The sequence below is a fragment of the Ambystoma mexicanum genome, chromosome 2p (assembly GCF_040938575.1).
Source record: "Ambystoma mexicanum isolate Mex_15411 chromosome 2p, UKY_AmexF1_1, whole genome shotgun sequence".
Taxonomy (NCBI): Eukaryota; Metazoa; Chordata; class Amphibia; order Caudata; family Ambystomatidae; genus Ambystoma; species Ambystoma mexicanum.
The window spans coordinates 1,394,830,741-1,394,846,731 of NC_090923.1; the positions used below are offsets into that span (position 1 = coordinate 1,394,830,741).

General features: G+C 47.6%; 1 protein-coding gene across 2 annotated transcripts in view; it reads right to left on the bottom strand.

Annotated features, from left to right (window-relative positions):
• The window catches only part of SCAP (SREBF chaperone), a 1,420,607-nt gene that overhangs the window by 201,193 nt on the left and 1,203,423 nt on the right, over positions 1-15,991 (bottom strand). For both annotated transcript variants that reach the window (XM_069645830.1, XM_069645831.1), the window contains exon 19: positions 10,127-10,209. In XM_069645830.1, the coding sequence (XP_069501931.1) occupies positions 10,127-10,209 (83 nt within the window). The remainder of the gene's footprint in view (positions 1-10,126; positions 10,210-15,991) is intronic.

Below are 15,991 nucleotides of genomic sequence, written 5' to 3' on the forward strand. Positions count from 1 at the left end.
TAATTGCTGCCTGAAAGGGCAGAACGTGGTACAGTATAATGAGCGCCCTAAGGAGCATGGTGGAGGTGCACGACGCCTTGGAGAAAGATGCGTCACGCCGGGATGAGGAGGAGGAGGTGGTGGGGGTACACTGATGCTTAATCACAGTAGGTACGACCAAGCACACAAGCTAAGAGTGGTGTGGAGACGACTAGGGCCAGTTCGATTTTAGCTAGGGCAGTGTGAAACAGGCTCAGTATGTAATGCTAGTAGAAATCAACAATAGGCAAGTTCGATTTTAGCTAGGGTAGTGTGAAACAGGCTCAATAGGCAATGCTAGTAGAAATCAACAATAGGCAAGTTCGATTTTAGCTAGGGCAGTGTGAAACAGGCTCAGTAGGCAATGCTAGTAGAGATCAACAATAGGCAAGTTCGATTTTAGCTAGGGCAGTGTGAAACAGGCTCAGTAGGCAATGCTAGTAGAAATCAACAATAGGCAAGTTCACTTTTAGCTAGGGCAGTGTGAAACAGGCTCAGTAGGCAATGCTAGTAGAAATCAACAATAGGCAAGTTCGATTTTAGCTAGGGCAGTGTGAGACAGGCTCAATAGGCAATGCTAATAAAAATCAACAATAGATGGTGGCAGTGAGAGATCCTACAGTTAACACAATAGGCACCATATGAGGCATGAGGACGTGTAACATTGCGGGTGGATCACAGGCAAAGACCGTCAGAGAAAACGGGATTCTACGCAAATGTGCAGAATATTCTCAGTACATCACAATAGGCGAGGGTTTAGGTTAGGTTAAGTGGTCCTATGACACAATATGCCGGTGCATCCCAAAAACTTAGGCAGGTCGCAAAGGCGGGATGGTTTTTTGCTAAGGAACCTAATAACACTGTCCGTTAGGTATAAATAGTACTTGTAGATAGAACGGGTAGAGGCTGGGCAGTGTCAGCGCAGGCTCAGGCAGGTGGCAGTAAATCATAGGCATGCTGGGTAGGCTAGTATGATGCCAGCAGCGACAGACTAGATGAGGGCAATAAGGTAATGTAGCATGTTGCAAGTCTAGCACGGTTAGAGGTGATAGGCAGAGAAAGAGCTTGTATTGGTAAGCAGATAAAAACGGGTACCGGGCTCCGGGCTGAGGCCGATAGCAACTATGAACACAATAGCGGTTGCATATAATGTGAAGGCGGCGTTTTCGGGGCAGTACCTTTGAACTTGTTGTATCCAATAGATGGGGTCCTCTGTTAGAAGATACAGCATTTCTGGCCGGCGGCAGGGATTCGGCTGGGACAGGCTTGGACGGGACCAGGCCTTAGCAGTAATGGCCTTGGCAACGAATGGCCGGCTCGCGCCTTCTGGTTGGCAAATTCAATGTATCAGGCAGCCAATACTGTTGCAGCTGCGGGCTAGGTGGAGGAGAGGACAAGGGTTGTAGCCTGGAGCTACAAGGCGTCCATCTTGGAATGGACTTACCCGTGCGTGGCACACTAAATAATGCTACTAATAAGCAGATTTACTGCTTACAAGTACATCGGATGCGGCGGCGTGCAGGCGAGTCGCGTTAGTGCGCACTTCTGCTGCATTTGCTGTCGGGATTCGGCAGCGGCGGGCGAGGAAGCTGGCCAGGTCCAGACCTTCCTGTTGAAGAGGGAAGCTCCGGCTTCTTCTCCTTGGGATGTGAGCTGCTCCGACAGTCTCAGTGGGAGCTCCTGCTCCTTACTGCTGGGCGGACATTGGGTGGGATCTTTTCCTTAAAGATTGGGAATTTTCTTTAATGGCTCACTTGTCCTCTTCTACTGCCCTCAAACATACTTGGCATAGAGGAGTCTCAACCTCTCGTATTGATTACTTCTATGTCTCAGATGGCATTAGGAAACAGTGTGGTTATCTTAGTCATCTTGACCTTTCTTTGGGTGACCATGTTGCAATATCTTTTACCCTGAGTATTCCCATGATTGTCCCTTGTATCAGGACGGAATTGGCAGGCTTGGAGTGTTGTTAGGGAGAATTCTCCTTTTAGGGCTAATTTCCCTCACCTAGTGAGTCCCCCAGCAGCTTTGCTGGATTTCTGGAGTTTATTATTTTCACCTGGTAAGAGTGTACACCTTTTGTCCACTCTTAAATGTGTTTTGCCATGTGTGTTTCTACTATTTGTGTGATCTTGGGCTCTGGAGCACACCACTCCAGGAGCCCCTTCTTTTCTGTGTGTGTTACACAGCACATTCAGTGCAGTAACACAGGGTTGTCTTTAAGACTTCCCCCTGACTCCATTCCTCTGGGGCGGACTACTGTCCCCCAGAGGAAAGTAAAAGTTACCATTAACTTTACATAGTCACTTGAACCACAGATCCAGTACACACCATCTTACATGGAGTACTGGAAAGGGTTATTCCTTAGCCCTTGTTATCTGTAGCTCCTAGAGCATTGTTTCGCTCTTTTAACATTTAGACTTGGCTGGTGGCAGTGGTATCTACCCTAACTTTTCTACCGCGATTATATTATATAAACGTTGTATTGCTTTTGGCTACTTCAGCCGCCTCAACAATAAATCCGCTTGACCAAATTGTCTTTCTTTTGGCTCTGGTCGGGTTTATTCGCCATTTTTTTGTTAAAGCCCTTCTTGTGTTTTACTTTGCGCAGCAATCCAGGTTTGCCTTCTTTGTTCACCGTCTTTTGGCAGGCTCCTGCACAGAAGCCCTCCTCTTGGCGCCTGGGTGTCTAGGTAGACTGAATGTGAGGGAGGGGTGTAGTCACCCCCTGCACAGGGTATCCTAGGAAACCCAAGTCACACTTTTCCATGATTGGCTGAGGTGGTTTTCCAGGCTGGACAACCCCCCCTGCTGCGTGATTGACAGCCAGGCTGTGTGAATGGGGGTTTTGCGCATAAAAGGCAGGTCTCTTGGGCTAGAAGTCAGAGTCGCCACTGGAACTACAAGGAACCGAAGAGAAGCAGAGAGAACGACGACTGCTGCAACTACCCCGTCCCGGTGAAGCCCTGCTGCAGTCCTGAGCTATCTACCCTTCAACGACTAAGAAGAGCCAGTCCGGAGTCTTCTTCCCTTGAGCCTGGTGGGGATAACCAGCTCATCTTCCACAGCCAGAGGATCCTCTTCGTGGTCGAAATTGCTGCACACTGCTGTAGTGGTCCGGATAGCCAAATGAAGAGCCTCTCCTGTTTTTAAGGAGCACACCTTTCATTCATCACTGCTGCTGCCGGCTTCATCCCTGTGTGGTGCAGACCCCTTCAGACGCCCTCCTTCATGTCGAAGCTCCAGGAACCGTAGGTCTGCAGGAAACTACCAGGAACAACTGCCGTGCCACCAGCTCTTCCCTTGAATAAGGTACTGTGTTCTGCTTGAGGAAGTAGGGTGAATCCCTTTTCTTCACCTCCAAGGCTTGCCCTGGTCTTCCCTCCTTCTTATAACTTTTGCCTCCACTTTCGAACAATATCTAAGTAATCCTGGCTGCGTGAATCTTGAACTGTCTGACTCTGTGATCTTCGGCAACAGGGACCCGGTTCCAATTGACTCTGGCTCCGGCCTATTGACTTTTTGTATTTCTGTCAGCGAGTGTTCTCAGATTCTGTCTGCCTTGACCTAAGTATTGTATGTGATTTTTGCCCCCAACTCTCTCTGGTTAGTTCAGGTGCTAAGTGTGCTTTTGCCCCGGTAACATTTCTCGCTGCGGTTACGCGTTTCTTTAACACGACCGAACTGTCAAAAATTGATCGCAAATGTATTCACGGTAACACTTTTGTTTTACAACACCGGTCTGCCTAAGCACAGGGTACTTACCTTGACCTATTTTATGTCAAGAGAAGAAGTTGGTTGTAGTGTATTTTACGTGTGATTTAGAATTCCTAGAAGTGCTGTGTTTTACTGATGGTTTAAAAATAAATGTACTTATATTTTTTACCTGAAAACCTTGAGTCAGTGTTTGCTTGAGTCACAGTAATTGTGGTCCTTTGTGTAATCTCTGCTACTGCTCATATTCTCTTGAGATAAGCCTGGCTGCTCCGCTACTGCTACCACTCTAACAAAGTAGTACAGGCTTGTACCAAAGGTGAACTTGTATTACCACTTGTAGTCTTAATTGTGTTTAGTGGTCCCTAAGGGCACTGCACAGGATTCTGCCTAACAAGTGTAATAACAGGGGCACGAGAGTTAAGTGGAACAAGAAAATTGTATTTAAATTCAGTCCATTTCTTTCTGTTTTGCTCCAAAAGGTCTGGTGGTGTTCTCTATGGCCATGATACTGAGGTCGGTGATGGTATCTCCTCTTATAATATCATCTTGGCCTGTATTCGTAAAATTAGGGACTCTATCGGCTCTGTGAATCCCCATAAGAAATGTGTCATAAAAGATGACAGAATTCTATCTTCTAAGGCCCGTAAAAGAAAAGAGCTTGCTGCTTTGAGGAATGGTGGTCTTAAACCCACTGACTATGGGAAACTCAAACGTTCTATTATTTTGAGGCATAAGAATTATGCCAAATCCCTTAAGATGGACGCCTATTCTCTCTGCCATCAAAATATGTTGGAATTTTTGTGTAAGGGAAAAGATGGCCACTTCTGGTCAACGGTTAAGAGGCTTTTGGGGAATGTTAAAGGGAGTACCAATTGCCCCCTAGATTCTGCTTCTTGGGTATCTTTTTATACTAAGAAATATGCCTTGCCTGATGCCTTTGGAGTAACAAAGGATTTTGATTTGGGTTAATGTGAAAAGGGTATCTGCAATTGGAATAAGGAGGCTATCTCATGGGCGATTGCCCAATTGAAGCCATCTTGGGCCCCTGCCCTGATGGGATTCATCCCTTTGTTCTTAAAGAGGAACCTGGGATTTGGGTCGAACTGTTAAAACCTATGGTCGACCACATCTTTCTGACTCACACAGTGCCTGTTTCCTGGTCTAAGTCCATTATTGTTCCCATCTTTAAAAGGGGCGATAAATTGGATTTGTCCAATTACAGACTCATAACTCTAGCAGGCGCTACAAGTAAGGTTTTTTCTATTCTGTTATTAAGGGACCTCAATCTTGTTATCAGGGAACATAACCTTCTGAGTACGTTCCAGGTGGGGTTTCGTGTTGAGCTTGGTACCTCTTTAAATGCGGCTATTCTTTCCCATCTTAGACATTATGTCCACCACTCGCATGTTGGGGACGTTTATTTGGCATCACTGGACATATCTAGTGCCTTCGATGGGGTAATTAGATCTAGGATCTGGCGCAAAATGATTATTCTGAGCATTCCCCATAATATGGTCCAGTTGATTGCTTTGTTGCACTCTAATACATCCATCTATGTACGTCTATCTGAAGGTGGTGTTCTCTCCTCTGAGATACCCACTTTTACAGGGGTTAAACAGGGATGTACTCTGGCCCCTACACTCTTAAATCTCTATACGTGCAATGCTGAGGGACGGTGGCAGGGCCCCTCCGTTGCACTGGCGAAATTGGGGAGTGTAGGGCTGGAGTGGATGGCCTAAGCGGATGATTTCATACTGTTCGATAAAACTCCATGAGGACTTAGGGCTAGGATGCAGCTTTTCTATGAATATGCAGTGGCAAACAATTTGTTTCCTAATACCTCCAAATCTAAAGTCCTGGTTCTAACTCAAAGGAGAAAGTATATCAAATATACATGGACTATGGGAATGGATACTGTGGAGCAGGTCAAGGCCGTAGTTTACTTGGGATATTACTTGGCTAATAGGGTCAGCATCGAAAACTGGAAATCTATTTTATATGTTAAAGCCAAGAAACTTACTGCCCATATTAAATTTATAAAGCAGAAAGTATGTAAATTCTCGTTTATTCTGCGGAGACGATACTATTTGGCCAAATTTGAGGGTTCCATGTGATAAAATCGCGGCAAAAATTGCAGCGGTAACAAAATATCGCGGCAAAAATGCTGCCGTTTTTGCGCCGCAATCCATATAAAACATGCGGGGGACATCCCCGCAACCCCCGGACACATTATACCATTTAAGTGGAGCGGAGGACACCCCTGCAACCCCCGCTCCATTTAAATGGTATAATGGGGCACACTTTTACTGGGTCAAACCACAGCATTTTTGCTGCAATATTATTTTACTGCAACATTTTTGCCGCAATTTTATTACCTGATACCAATTTGAGGCTATTATCCGCTACGGACATGAACTCTGCTCTCAGAACATGGGTGACCTTCTGAATACTATTCAGGGAGTTTTATGGAAGAACGTACTTGATCTTTCTATGGCCATTCCAAATGCCATTATTAGACACGAGTTGTGTCTGTTTCTTTAAAGGCTAGGTATGTGTGGAGACGGTTGTCTCCATTTAGAAGAATTATTGCTCCGCCCAAAAACTCCCTCTATGAGAGTCTTAAGGCTGCCATGTTTGCAGGATGAGTACCATCTCTAAGAGAGTTTAACAAACGGGTGTGCTCTGTGTTGGTCCATATTTGTTTATCTGAAGAGGACTTGATCCTCAGACCAGGGCATGTCAAAAAGATCTTGTTCAGGTCTGATTGGGCTGAGACGGTTGACTGCATTGATTCATGTACAGTATTTGTGGAGTGTTCACGGTTTATATATACTAAGAAATGTCTACCGCTATATATTCAAATGTTTCCTTGTCCTATCATACGCATGAATTACATGCGTTTCAGGTTAAACCAACTACTTGTTTTTGAGAAAATTAAAAGCTGGAAAACTATGAATAAGATTGAGGGCACAAGTGTAATGGACAAGGTATGTAGGTTTTGTAGGGTAAGCAATACCCGCGAGACTCTGAAACACTTGGTAGAGTGTATATTTTTTGGTGCAGAACGACTTAGGTTTTTCAAGGACTACACAACTGATTGTTCAGAAGTATCTAGAAATTTGTTTTGGTGTTGTATGTGGGGTTCTGCTATTTCCTTGGTTTTATCTCTGAATCGTTTTCTTATATTGCTTATTTTTGAGTTGAATAAGAAAATTCTTTGGAAGGGAATTATTCTTTGTAAACTGAAGTTTTTTCTTGCTTTATTCATATTTGGCTTTTTTTCCCCCTTCCTTCTGATTTTTTATAATATGAAATTTGATTAATTGTTTTTATATTTTGCTATGTGTATTTTGTTGTGTATGGTTTTTTGTAAACTGTAAATGCAACAATATATATTTTTTTTAAAGTGCTAGGTCCACCTCCGTTCCAGCAGTTGGTACTCCTGTGATCGGAATTCATATCCAATCTTCGCTGCTGCAGGATGGCCATGGCATTGGCTACCTCCTCCTACGATAGCGGTGTCCCTGTATATCCAGGGACAATCGCTGTTAAGTAGAGCTTCCCTCCCTCACTCCTCTACCTCTCTACCCTCTTTCATAAGTGTCCTCAGTATTGCGTCTTTGAATTGGCTAGGCTGGTATTGATTTAGTGATTGTGTTTCAGATAGGAACCCTGCTTGTACTGCCTCTAACAGATAATTGAATCTTGGGGCTGGATTCTTGTTGCAGTGCCTAACTGTGAGATTTATCTCACCTGTTGGCTTTGTGCTTACAAATGGGGCTTGCATCCTTGCCTCCATCTTGGAATGACTATGTTTGCGTCTGTGGCGTTTCACACGCTAAGGAAGCTTAACCACATTGTTATACTACAGCTCTTGCTGACCACTCCTTCCACCCTCTGGGAGGCAAGTCGGGTACCAGCTGGACCAGCCCAGACTCTAGTGGCTTGCCCATTTACAGAAGAATACGGGGACCTTCTCTAATTCAACACAGAGGTCTGTCCTGCCCTGCACTCACCCATTATGTATCTCCAGCCACTGTCCAAGCATACGTTAAAAGTTTAGTGAGGTAATGTTTTCTTGGGCATAGTCGATACGCCCTCTATGACCAGTCATAAAACCTTACCCAATTTATTTGGTTGTAAAGTGAGCACCTAGGCAATGAATCCATGCCACAAAAAGTATGGCTCTTGGAGAAAGACTACTTCTGGCTTGTGTTTGCCGAGGAATTATGGCACAACTTCCTTTTAAGTTTATGGCCCAAACTATTTAAATTCCAGAATATACATGAGACACTATGGTCCTCTTTCCCAGTCTGGCCTCCAACAATGCTGATATGGAGGGTTATCAATTTTGATGATTCATGCTGTTCATCCAGTAATACCCATAAATGGCAACCCCACCAGACAAATGTAATCCTCCTGCCCCACACTTCCAAAAACAGTGAACATGTTTTCACCCAAAATAATGTCCCCTATCAAATTAGAGTATACTTACAAACGTGGTGTTCTATAATGGTGAATCTCTAATCTTTTAACTGTGAATCAAATTAGAGACCTAACAGGTTTGTAGATGCCTCCCCTTAAACTTGCAGAAAACCTGGCTTACGTCATATTTGTAACCAAAGTGTTTGAGCTACTCGGACATACCAGTCATTCTCAGTACTGTAGGGTTTAAATCTGGGTAGAGGGAGTACCTTACCGCTTAACATTGTAGCTCCCTGGCCACTTTCACCACCATATCTTGTTCCCTGCAATTTAGGAATTTAATCAAGATAGGAAACGGGAAGGCTCCTGACAGAAGTAAAATTTCAAAAAGTGACAGCAGTGGTCCAAGTCTATTCCACTGGCAGCAGTGGGGTGCTTAAGGAAAGCAAAACAATGACTTGCCCACTGGGGAAGGTGTTGAACCGGAGGAAGGACAAGCCCTTGAACCTTGTGTACAGTGCAGGAGTTTGGTCCACAGACAATAAGATTCTGTTACCTTGCAGTAGCCACAGTGTTCCAGCAATCCCAGATTGAGGTAAGTAATGGGTTTATCAGAGTCCCAACAAAACGTGTTCTTATTAGTTATTTGTTTTTGTAACTATAGGCCTAGGGAACTGTTTGTTTATGGCACTCAGAGCTTTCCAGTGCTCCCCTCTCTTTAGGACTGACCCTTGGTAGGATGTGGAGCAAGGCACCTCAGGAAGCAGGGGTCCTTTGAGACTTTCAAAATAGCTTTTGCCACATGGTTAGAGGAAGGGAGCACAGATCCATCAATTTTCTCTCATCTTCGAGAAGACTGGAGTCTTTGGACACTGGCAGATCTTTGCAGTTAAGATGGTCTTGGCTAGTTGCAGAAGCAGGGCTTTTTCACTGGCCTCTTTGGTGCAGTATTGTCTTCTCAAGTTACAGGCCCATTCACAGGATTAAAGCAATATACCAGGGAAAAGGGAATATTGGGAGTCAAGTGCAAGCTCGCTTCCCAATCAGGAGCATACATTTATTCAAATATTTGGTGGAAATTGGATCACTGGTGGTCACCACAGCCAAACTATCTAGGCCTACTTCCCAAGAAAACACTCAATATGTGGATTCCAATAAGGAATAACACTCTGTATTTAAGCATTCTAACAGATGTGATCTTGGCATCGCCAGTCCTTGCCCCTTCTGAGGCAGACATAAGTCATGACTTTGTATGGATTCACCAGTTTCCTTTCACGGCCATGCAACGGGAAGAATGGTTAGCTGTGAAACCCATTCTAGATTTCCAACACAGGAATACCTAATAGAGTCTGCACAAAGTAACGTCTGCCACCAAGCAAAATAAGTCTCATTCAAATGTGGGACATTGTGTCTTTAGAACACTAACCCTCAGAGTCCAAGGCTCTCTCTGGTGTACATCACATAGCCACAACCCTGAGGCCTCAAATTAGGACTTGGAAAAAAGGTGAGTACATCAGTCAGAAAAAAGCAAAAGGTACAGAGCTTCTCGCACGAGGTACTGTCTAGGACTTTCACCCTCACAACTATCCTATCTTCTACCATCACATTCATGTTCCCTACCCAGTAGTCATGTGTTTTATTTGAACATCATAACATGAGGACAACTACCTGTTAGCCGTGTTCTTCATGTAGACTGACCATACCTCCACCTTCCCTTAAAAGTTTGAGTCTTTCTGCCCTTTTTACAAAACATTTCTAGGATTTCCACTGGAACCACAAGACCTTTCTTCTTCCGTAATGATTTGTAATTGTTTCTTCTCTTTTTCAAAATCTTTCTCACATTTGATCTCTTTTGATTTCCAATTTTTAAGCTTTCAAACTTTTATTTTAAAATGTCCTACCACATACACAAAGCCACTGGCCATCTGGGTGCACCCATTTCACACGAACATACACACATCCTCACCTCTGTACTGTAGATGATTTAATGACTTGCGGGTTTCTAGAGAGAAGAAGTCCAAGGAGCCATTAAGCCGAGCGGCCACAATCCTGTAGACAGAAAACACTAGATCAGAAAACTGGTCAGAACTGTAGCGAACTAAGCATGCGCTCTCAGTGTGTCATCGATCAGACATTAGTATTCATAAAAGTATCTCCTTTAATAAAATCCTTTATATTGGCACTGTTAAGTTACAATAATTGCCACAATAAGGCAATGTCAAAATACACTAAACATATGTTCATTTGCGTGCGTCAGGTAATAGTTCAGATTTCTGGAGTTGTTAAACTGGATGGTCCACTTAGAGAACATGGAACAGAAGTGGAGATAAAGTGGCAGGGATGCAGGTGGATGGGAACAATGAACTTTGTAATGATATGCATTGCACAGAGAAAGGAGCAATGAGGGAGTCATCCCTTGACACTAGGAACACATTTTAAGACCTGTTAGGAGGAATCTGTAGATCTTCTGGAAAAAAGTGGTACAGTACTTTAGAAGGCAGTAAAAATAGGACTTTTTCACACAGTTCTGAAAGAGAACATTAACACCATAGGCTCAGACTCCATCAGGTCACACATCAAGTAAAGAGCTTATTAACTCAATATTCAAGCCAACTAGTACACATTGAGCAGAATAGAATGTTACAACCCGACATTTCTCGGAGCAGTGGTTTCAAACTTAAAGGGTTCAATGTTGTGACTATGTTACCTAGAAAATTAATAGTTACTCACCGTAGTGACTAACATACTCGTAGTCCATAGTCCCCTTTCCTCCATATTGTATGGGCGTCCCTCGCTAAGGACGGGAGACAGAACCTTTTTCACCAGAAAAAAAACATCTTCCGCTTTAAATTAAGAGGCGCGCAGAAGCGCAGCCCAGGGAGCATTCGCTCGCCTGAATCCACCCACTGGCGCCACTCCTCAGTCCCCATTGACGCATCAACAATATTTAACATTGCCTAATGACACGAGTATTATTAGGGGGGAGGATGGTGGGACGTATGGAGGAAAGGGGACTGTGGACTAAGAGTACATTAGTCACTACGGTGAGTAACTATTAATTACTCTTACGTCCCGTCCCCTTTCCTCCATACTGTATGGGCGATTACAACTGAATGTAGCCCCAGGGTAGAGAGGAGCCTCTCCTAAAGAAAACAGATTCCTTAGAACCGCTTGCCCGAAAGCCGCATCTGACCTAGAGGCGGCGGCCAAACAGTAGTGCTTGCAGAAAGCCGAAGGGGTGGCCCAGGTGGCTGACCTGCTGATGACTTGCCACAGAACATGCTGTTGGAATGCAATGGCCGTGGCCTTGGCTCTGACAGCGTGGGTGTGCATTTAGCTGTAAGTGGCTTGTGCTGCCCTTTGTAGGCCTCCTTGATGGCTGCGACCCTCCACCTTGCTAGAGAGGCCTTGGAAGCCTGATAACCAGGCCTTGGCCCCCAAAGGTGACAAACAGGGCATCCGAGTTGCAGAAGTCCATGATCCTGTCCAGAAAGAATTTGAGAGTGCACCTGACATCGAGACAGTGCAGAACCCCCTGAACCTCGTCCTTCGGGTCGGCGAAAAAAGTTGGGTAAGACTATCTCCTCGTTTATATGGAAAGAGGTGGCTACTTTGGGTAGGAACATGGGGTGTGCTCTCAGGACCACCTTACCCTTGTGAAAAGTAGTATAGGGTTCTGACGCGACCAGAGTCTGGATCTCGCTGACCCTGCGAGCTGAGGTGAGGCCCACCAACAGAGCGGTCTTAATGGTGACCAGCCTGATGTCCGCAGATGCCACTGGTTTGAACGGCTTGTGCGCCAAGACGCCCAAAACAACAATGAGGTCCCACACAGGGTGTGGTTTTTGATGGGTGGGTAGAGCCTGGCGAGGCCCGCCAAAAGTCGCTTGACCACCGGGTTGGAAGAGGAGTAGACCTCTTCCTCTGAATTTCTTTAGGCCCCTATGGCTGCCAGATAGGTGCGTCATGTGTCCACCTGCACTCTTGAGTGAGCAAGGTGTGCCGAGAACGAAAGTACATCATCCGAAGTGCACATAAGGGGTTCGACCTCTTTAGATTCCGCCCAATGACAGAACCTAGTCCATTTACTCTTAGCGCCCTGAATGATCTCCAGGTTAGCCTGCGATAGACTAAGGTGTTTCAGCATGACCTGCTCAGGGACCACGTGCAAGGCTCAATTTGTGTGGGGTAGGGTGTATGACCCTGCCCCCCTGCTACGCCAGAAGATGAGCTGGGCCCATTGGCAGGTGAATGGGAGGCCTGTTCGATAGGCTGAGAAGCTCGGAGAACCACGGTCTCGCTGGCCACCATGGAGCTATCAGAATGATGCTGAGGTGACAAGATTCTTTTATCTTGCAGATCACCTGGTGTACCAGGAGTGTAGGAGGGAAGGCATACGCTGTCATGCCGTTCCACTGTATCTGGAATGCGTCGCCAAGGGAGCCGGGGCCCTGCCCCTACCAGGAAGCAAACTGCTGGCACTTCTTGTTGTACCAGGAGGCAAAGAGATCCACTTGAGGATGCCCCCATTTGTTGAAGATCTCCAGCAGCACCTGATCATTCAATTGCCACTCGTAACGGTCCGCTCCCAGTCCGCTGATCCGGTCTGCCTCCAGGTTGGATTACACCAGACGGTGGACGACCCTGTGGTAGATGTTGTTCTCCAAGGCTCATTCCCACATGCTGATGGCTAGTCTGCATAGTGGAGGGGACCTGGTACCCCCCCTGCTTGTTGACATAGTACATGCTGGTGGAATTATTGGTCTGTATGAGGACAGTCTTGCCAGCAATAAGCAGGAGGAAATCTTTGAGAGCTAGCCAGATGGCTTTCAGCTCCAGCCAGTTGATATGAGACTCCTGCTCCTGCCGGGTCCAGACTCCATGGACACTGTGGTTGTCCAGAGTGGCCCCCAGCCCTCCAGGGAGGAGTCAGTGGTGATGGTGACCTGTGGGGCCGGCTGCCAGAAGGGCTTGCCCCTGCAGAGGTTGCAGTCCTTGGACCACCATGTGAGTTCCGAGTGGAGCGAAGGAGGAATGCTGACCGGCTCCGCTTGGGAGCCCTTCTCCTGATTCCATGAGGCTGTGAAGTGCAGCTGTAATCTCCTCATCTTGAGTCTCGTGTGCGGTACAGCCAGTATCACCGCTACCATGATACCCAGCAAGTGTTGGTACCACCAGGCTGAGGTCACTGCTCTGGACAGGAAGTGAGAAGTGGCCCTCTTGATGCCCGTGATCTTGTCCTCTGAGGGGAAGACTCTCTTAGAACTTGTGTCCCAGATGAGTCCCAGTAAGGTCAGGCTCTGCATAGGCTGCAGTTGAGACTTCTTGAGGTTGATTGTAAACCCCAGGTCGTGGAGTGTGGTCAAAAGTGCGGAGGAAGTGTGTGGAGACCCGCCTCTGGAGATCCCCGCCCTGACGAGCCAGTCATCCAGGTAAGGGTAGATGTGGTGGCCCTGGGCCCTGAGGAGGGCTTCCACTGCATTAATGAGCAAGGTAAATACCCTAGGGGCTGAACTGAGGTCAAAGGGTAGCACCTTGTATTGGAAAGGGCAGCCCATGACCCTGAGGCGCAAAGGAGCGATGCGGCTGCCAAATCGGGACATGTAGATAAGCGTCCTAAAGATCCAGGGAGCACATCCAGTCTCCCTTGTCCAGTGTCTCCGCAATGAGTGCTGGCGTAACCATCTTGAATTTTTGTAGAGGGAGAGAGCGGCTGAGGGTGGAGAGATCCAACAAAACTCTCAGGCCATCCTGGCTCTTCTTTTGAATGGTGAAAATCCTGGAATAGAAGCCCAATCCTCGCTGGGAGGCTGGGACGTCTTCCACTGCCTACCTCTTGACAAGCGACCGAATTTCTGCCAAAAGAGATGATGTCCCAATTTGTGGAAGGGGAGGAGGGAGGAAGGGACCGGTAGGCGGTACCCCGTGGATACTCGAGAGAGGATCCATGGGTCCGCGAAGTTCTGGCAACAAAACTGTGCGTGAAAGGCAAGCCTGCCCCCCACCGGAGACACGTGGACCCGAAGGGACGAGTCATGCCTGCTTTCCCTCTGACACTGTTGCGGAGGAGGGGGACAGGAAAAAGCCCCCTACCCTTTTGTTGTTTGCACCGGTGCTGACTCGGAGAGCGGTCAAGCTGTCTCGACCTCTGTTCTTGGAAGCCCTGGAAGCCGCCGAACGCCCGCCCTTTATCGGAGCATTCATGCGACTGGGTGTACTCCTTGGGCGTGGTGTTGTTAGGATAGATACAGACTTTGCAGTTTGTGAACTGTTCTTTTTATCTAATTCCACATCGATGGTACAGTGAAGAAGGTCACTAACCTCGAATGGAAGGTCCAATATGCGTTCACGGACATCTAGGTTAAACTTAGTAGCCCGAAGCCAAGCAGTCCTGCTCATGTTCATGGCGATGCATATGGCCCAGTCAGAGGCATCAATGTGGGCCACCGTGGACTCCATGATGTCCTGCGCCACCACTTTGGCCTCTGTTAGCCCCGCCTTGAAGCGTGCTTGGCTCTGCACCGGAAGCTCTGGAAGGAAGTCGGCTATTTCCCGACAAAATCTTTGGTTAACGGCTGCCAGCATGGCATCCGCGTTGGATTGACACAGGTGTAGAGGGGCGTTGGAGTACAGCTTTGTTCCGTACGCTTTCAAGATCTTCTCCTCCATGCCAAGCAGCGCTGAGGACGAGGTGGCCGAGGACGACTGAGGCTTCGAGTAGAGTGATGACGCAGCGATCACCGAAGAGTGCGGTTGAGGGTGTGCCGACAGCAAGAGTGGATCCTCCATTGCCTATACTTGGTGTAGGAACCGGAGCCGGTGGCTGCTGCAGAGGCTGGAGCGGAACTGCCTGCACTGTGGGAGGTAGGGGAACCGGAATGTAAGGAGCTGGCAGGGGCAGCAAGGGCTGCATGGTGGCCTGAGGCGCTGGACCCCTAGGAGGAATGACTATGGGCACTGGCGGAGTGGCCGAAGGGAGCATGTCCCTGATAGAATCCCGAACGATGGTGCCCATCTGGGGAGTTCGCATCAGCGCTAGGAACCTTTCAAAGAACCTGTCTTCGAAGGCTGAAGAGGCTGCAGGTGATATTGCCGGAGTGGCGGGCGGCTGCTCGGGCCGGAGTGCACCCTGTCTCGGTTGCAGAGGAAACCTGCCATGCGCTGCTGAATGATAAACTGCAGGCCACATACCTGGTTATAGCTCGTTCTCCCACCTGCTCCGTTCCTAGGAGCGGCATCGGACGAGCTGCCATTTTATCTGGCACGGCAGCCATTTTGACAAGCTGCGTGCCACGTGCCGAAATCGCGGTGCTTGACTCACTGGGCCCGGCCTACTACAAGACTAAGCGGTGAAGCATGAGACCTACCCTGCACCTCAGGCCAGGGCGTGGAAGGCGTGTCGTCCTCGGCAGTGTCGCCAGTAGTGCTGCGTGCATGCGCCCCCTCGGACATTAGGCCGGTACTATGGGGATACCCCTCGGGTGTAGACTCGGTAAATGAACCTTGCGGTCCCTCAGCACTGACTCCGGAAGGATCTGATCACCCTTCGGCCGTAAGTCTGGTAGCTGGACTAGCCTTGATATGTGTGCTGATGCGAGAACCTGAAAGGTTCCTCCCATTCGGGCGTTTCCTTGGGAAGGAGTAGCCCTTACGGGGTGCGATGGAAAGCAGAGGCCCTCCCTTGGGCCTTGATCGATGTCTGACAAAGTCCTTCAAGTCCTCTGGAGGCGACCTTTCGAGGAACACTCTCCACGGATCTAGCCTGTTCTTCAATGCACGTGGGGTAAGTGCGTTGCACGCGGTACACCCTTCCCCAGCCGTGGTCGGGGCC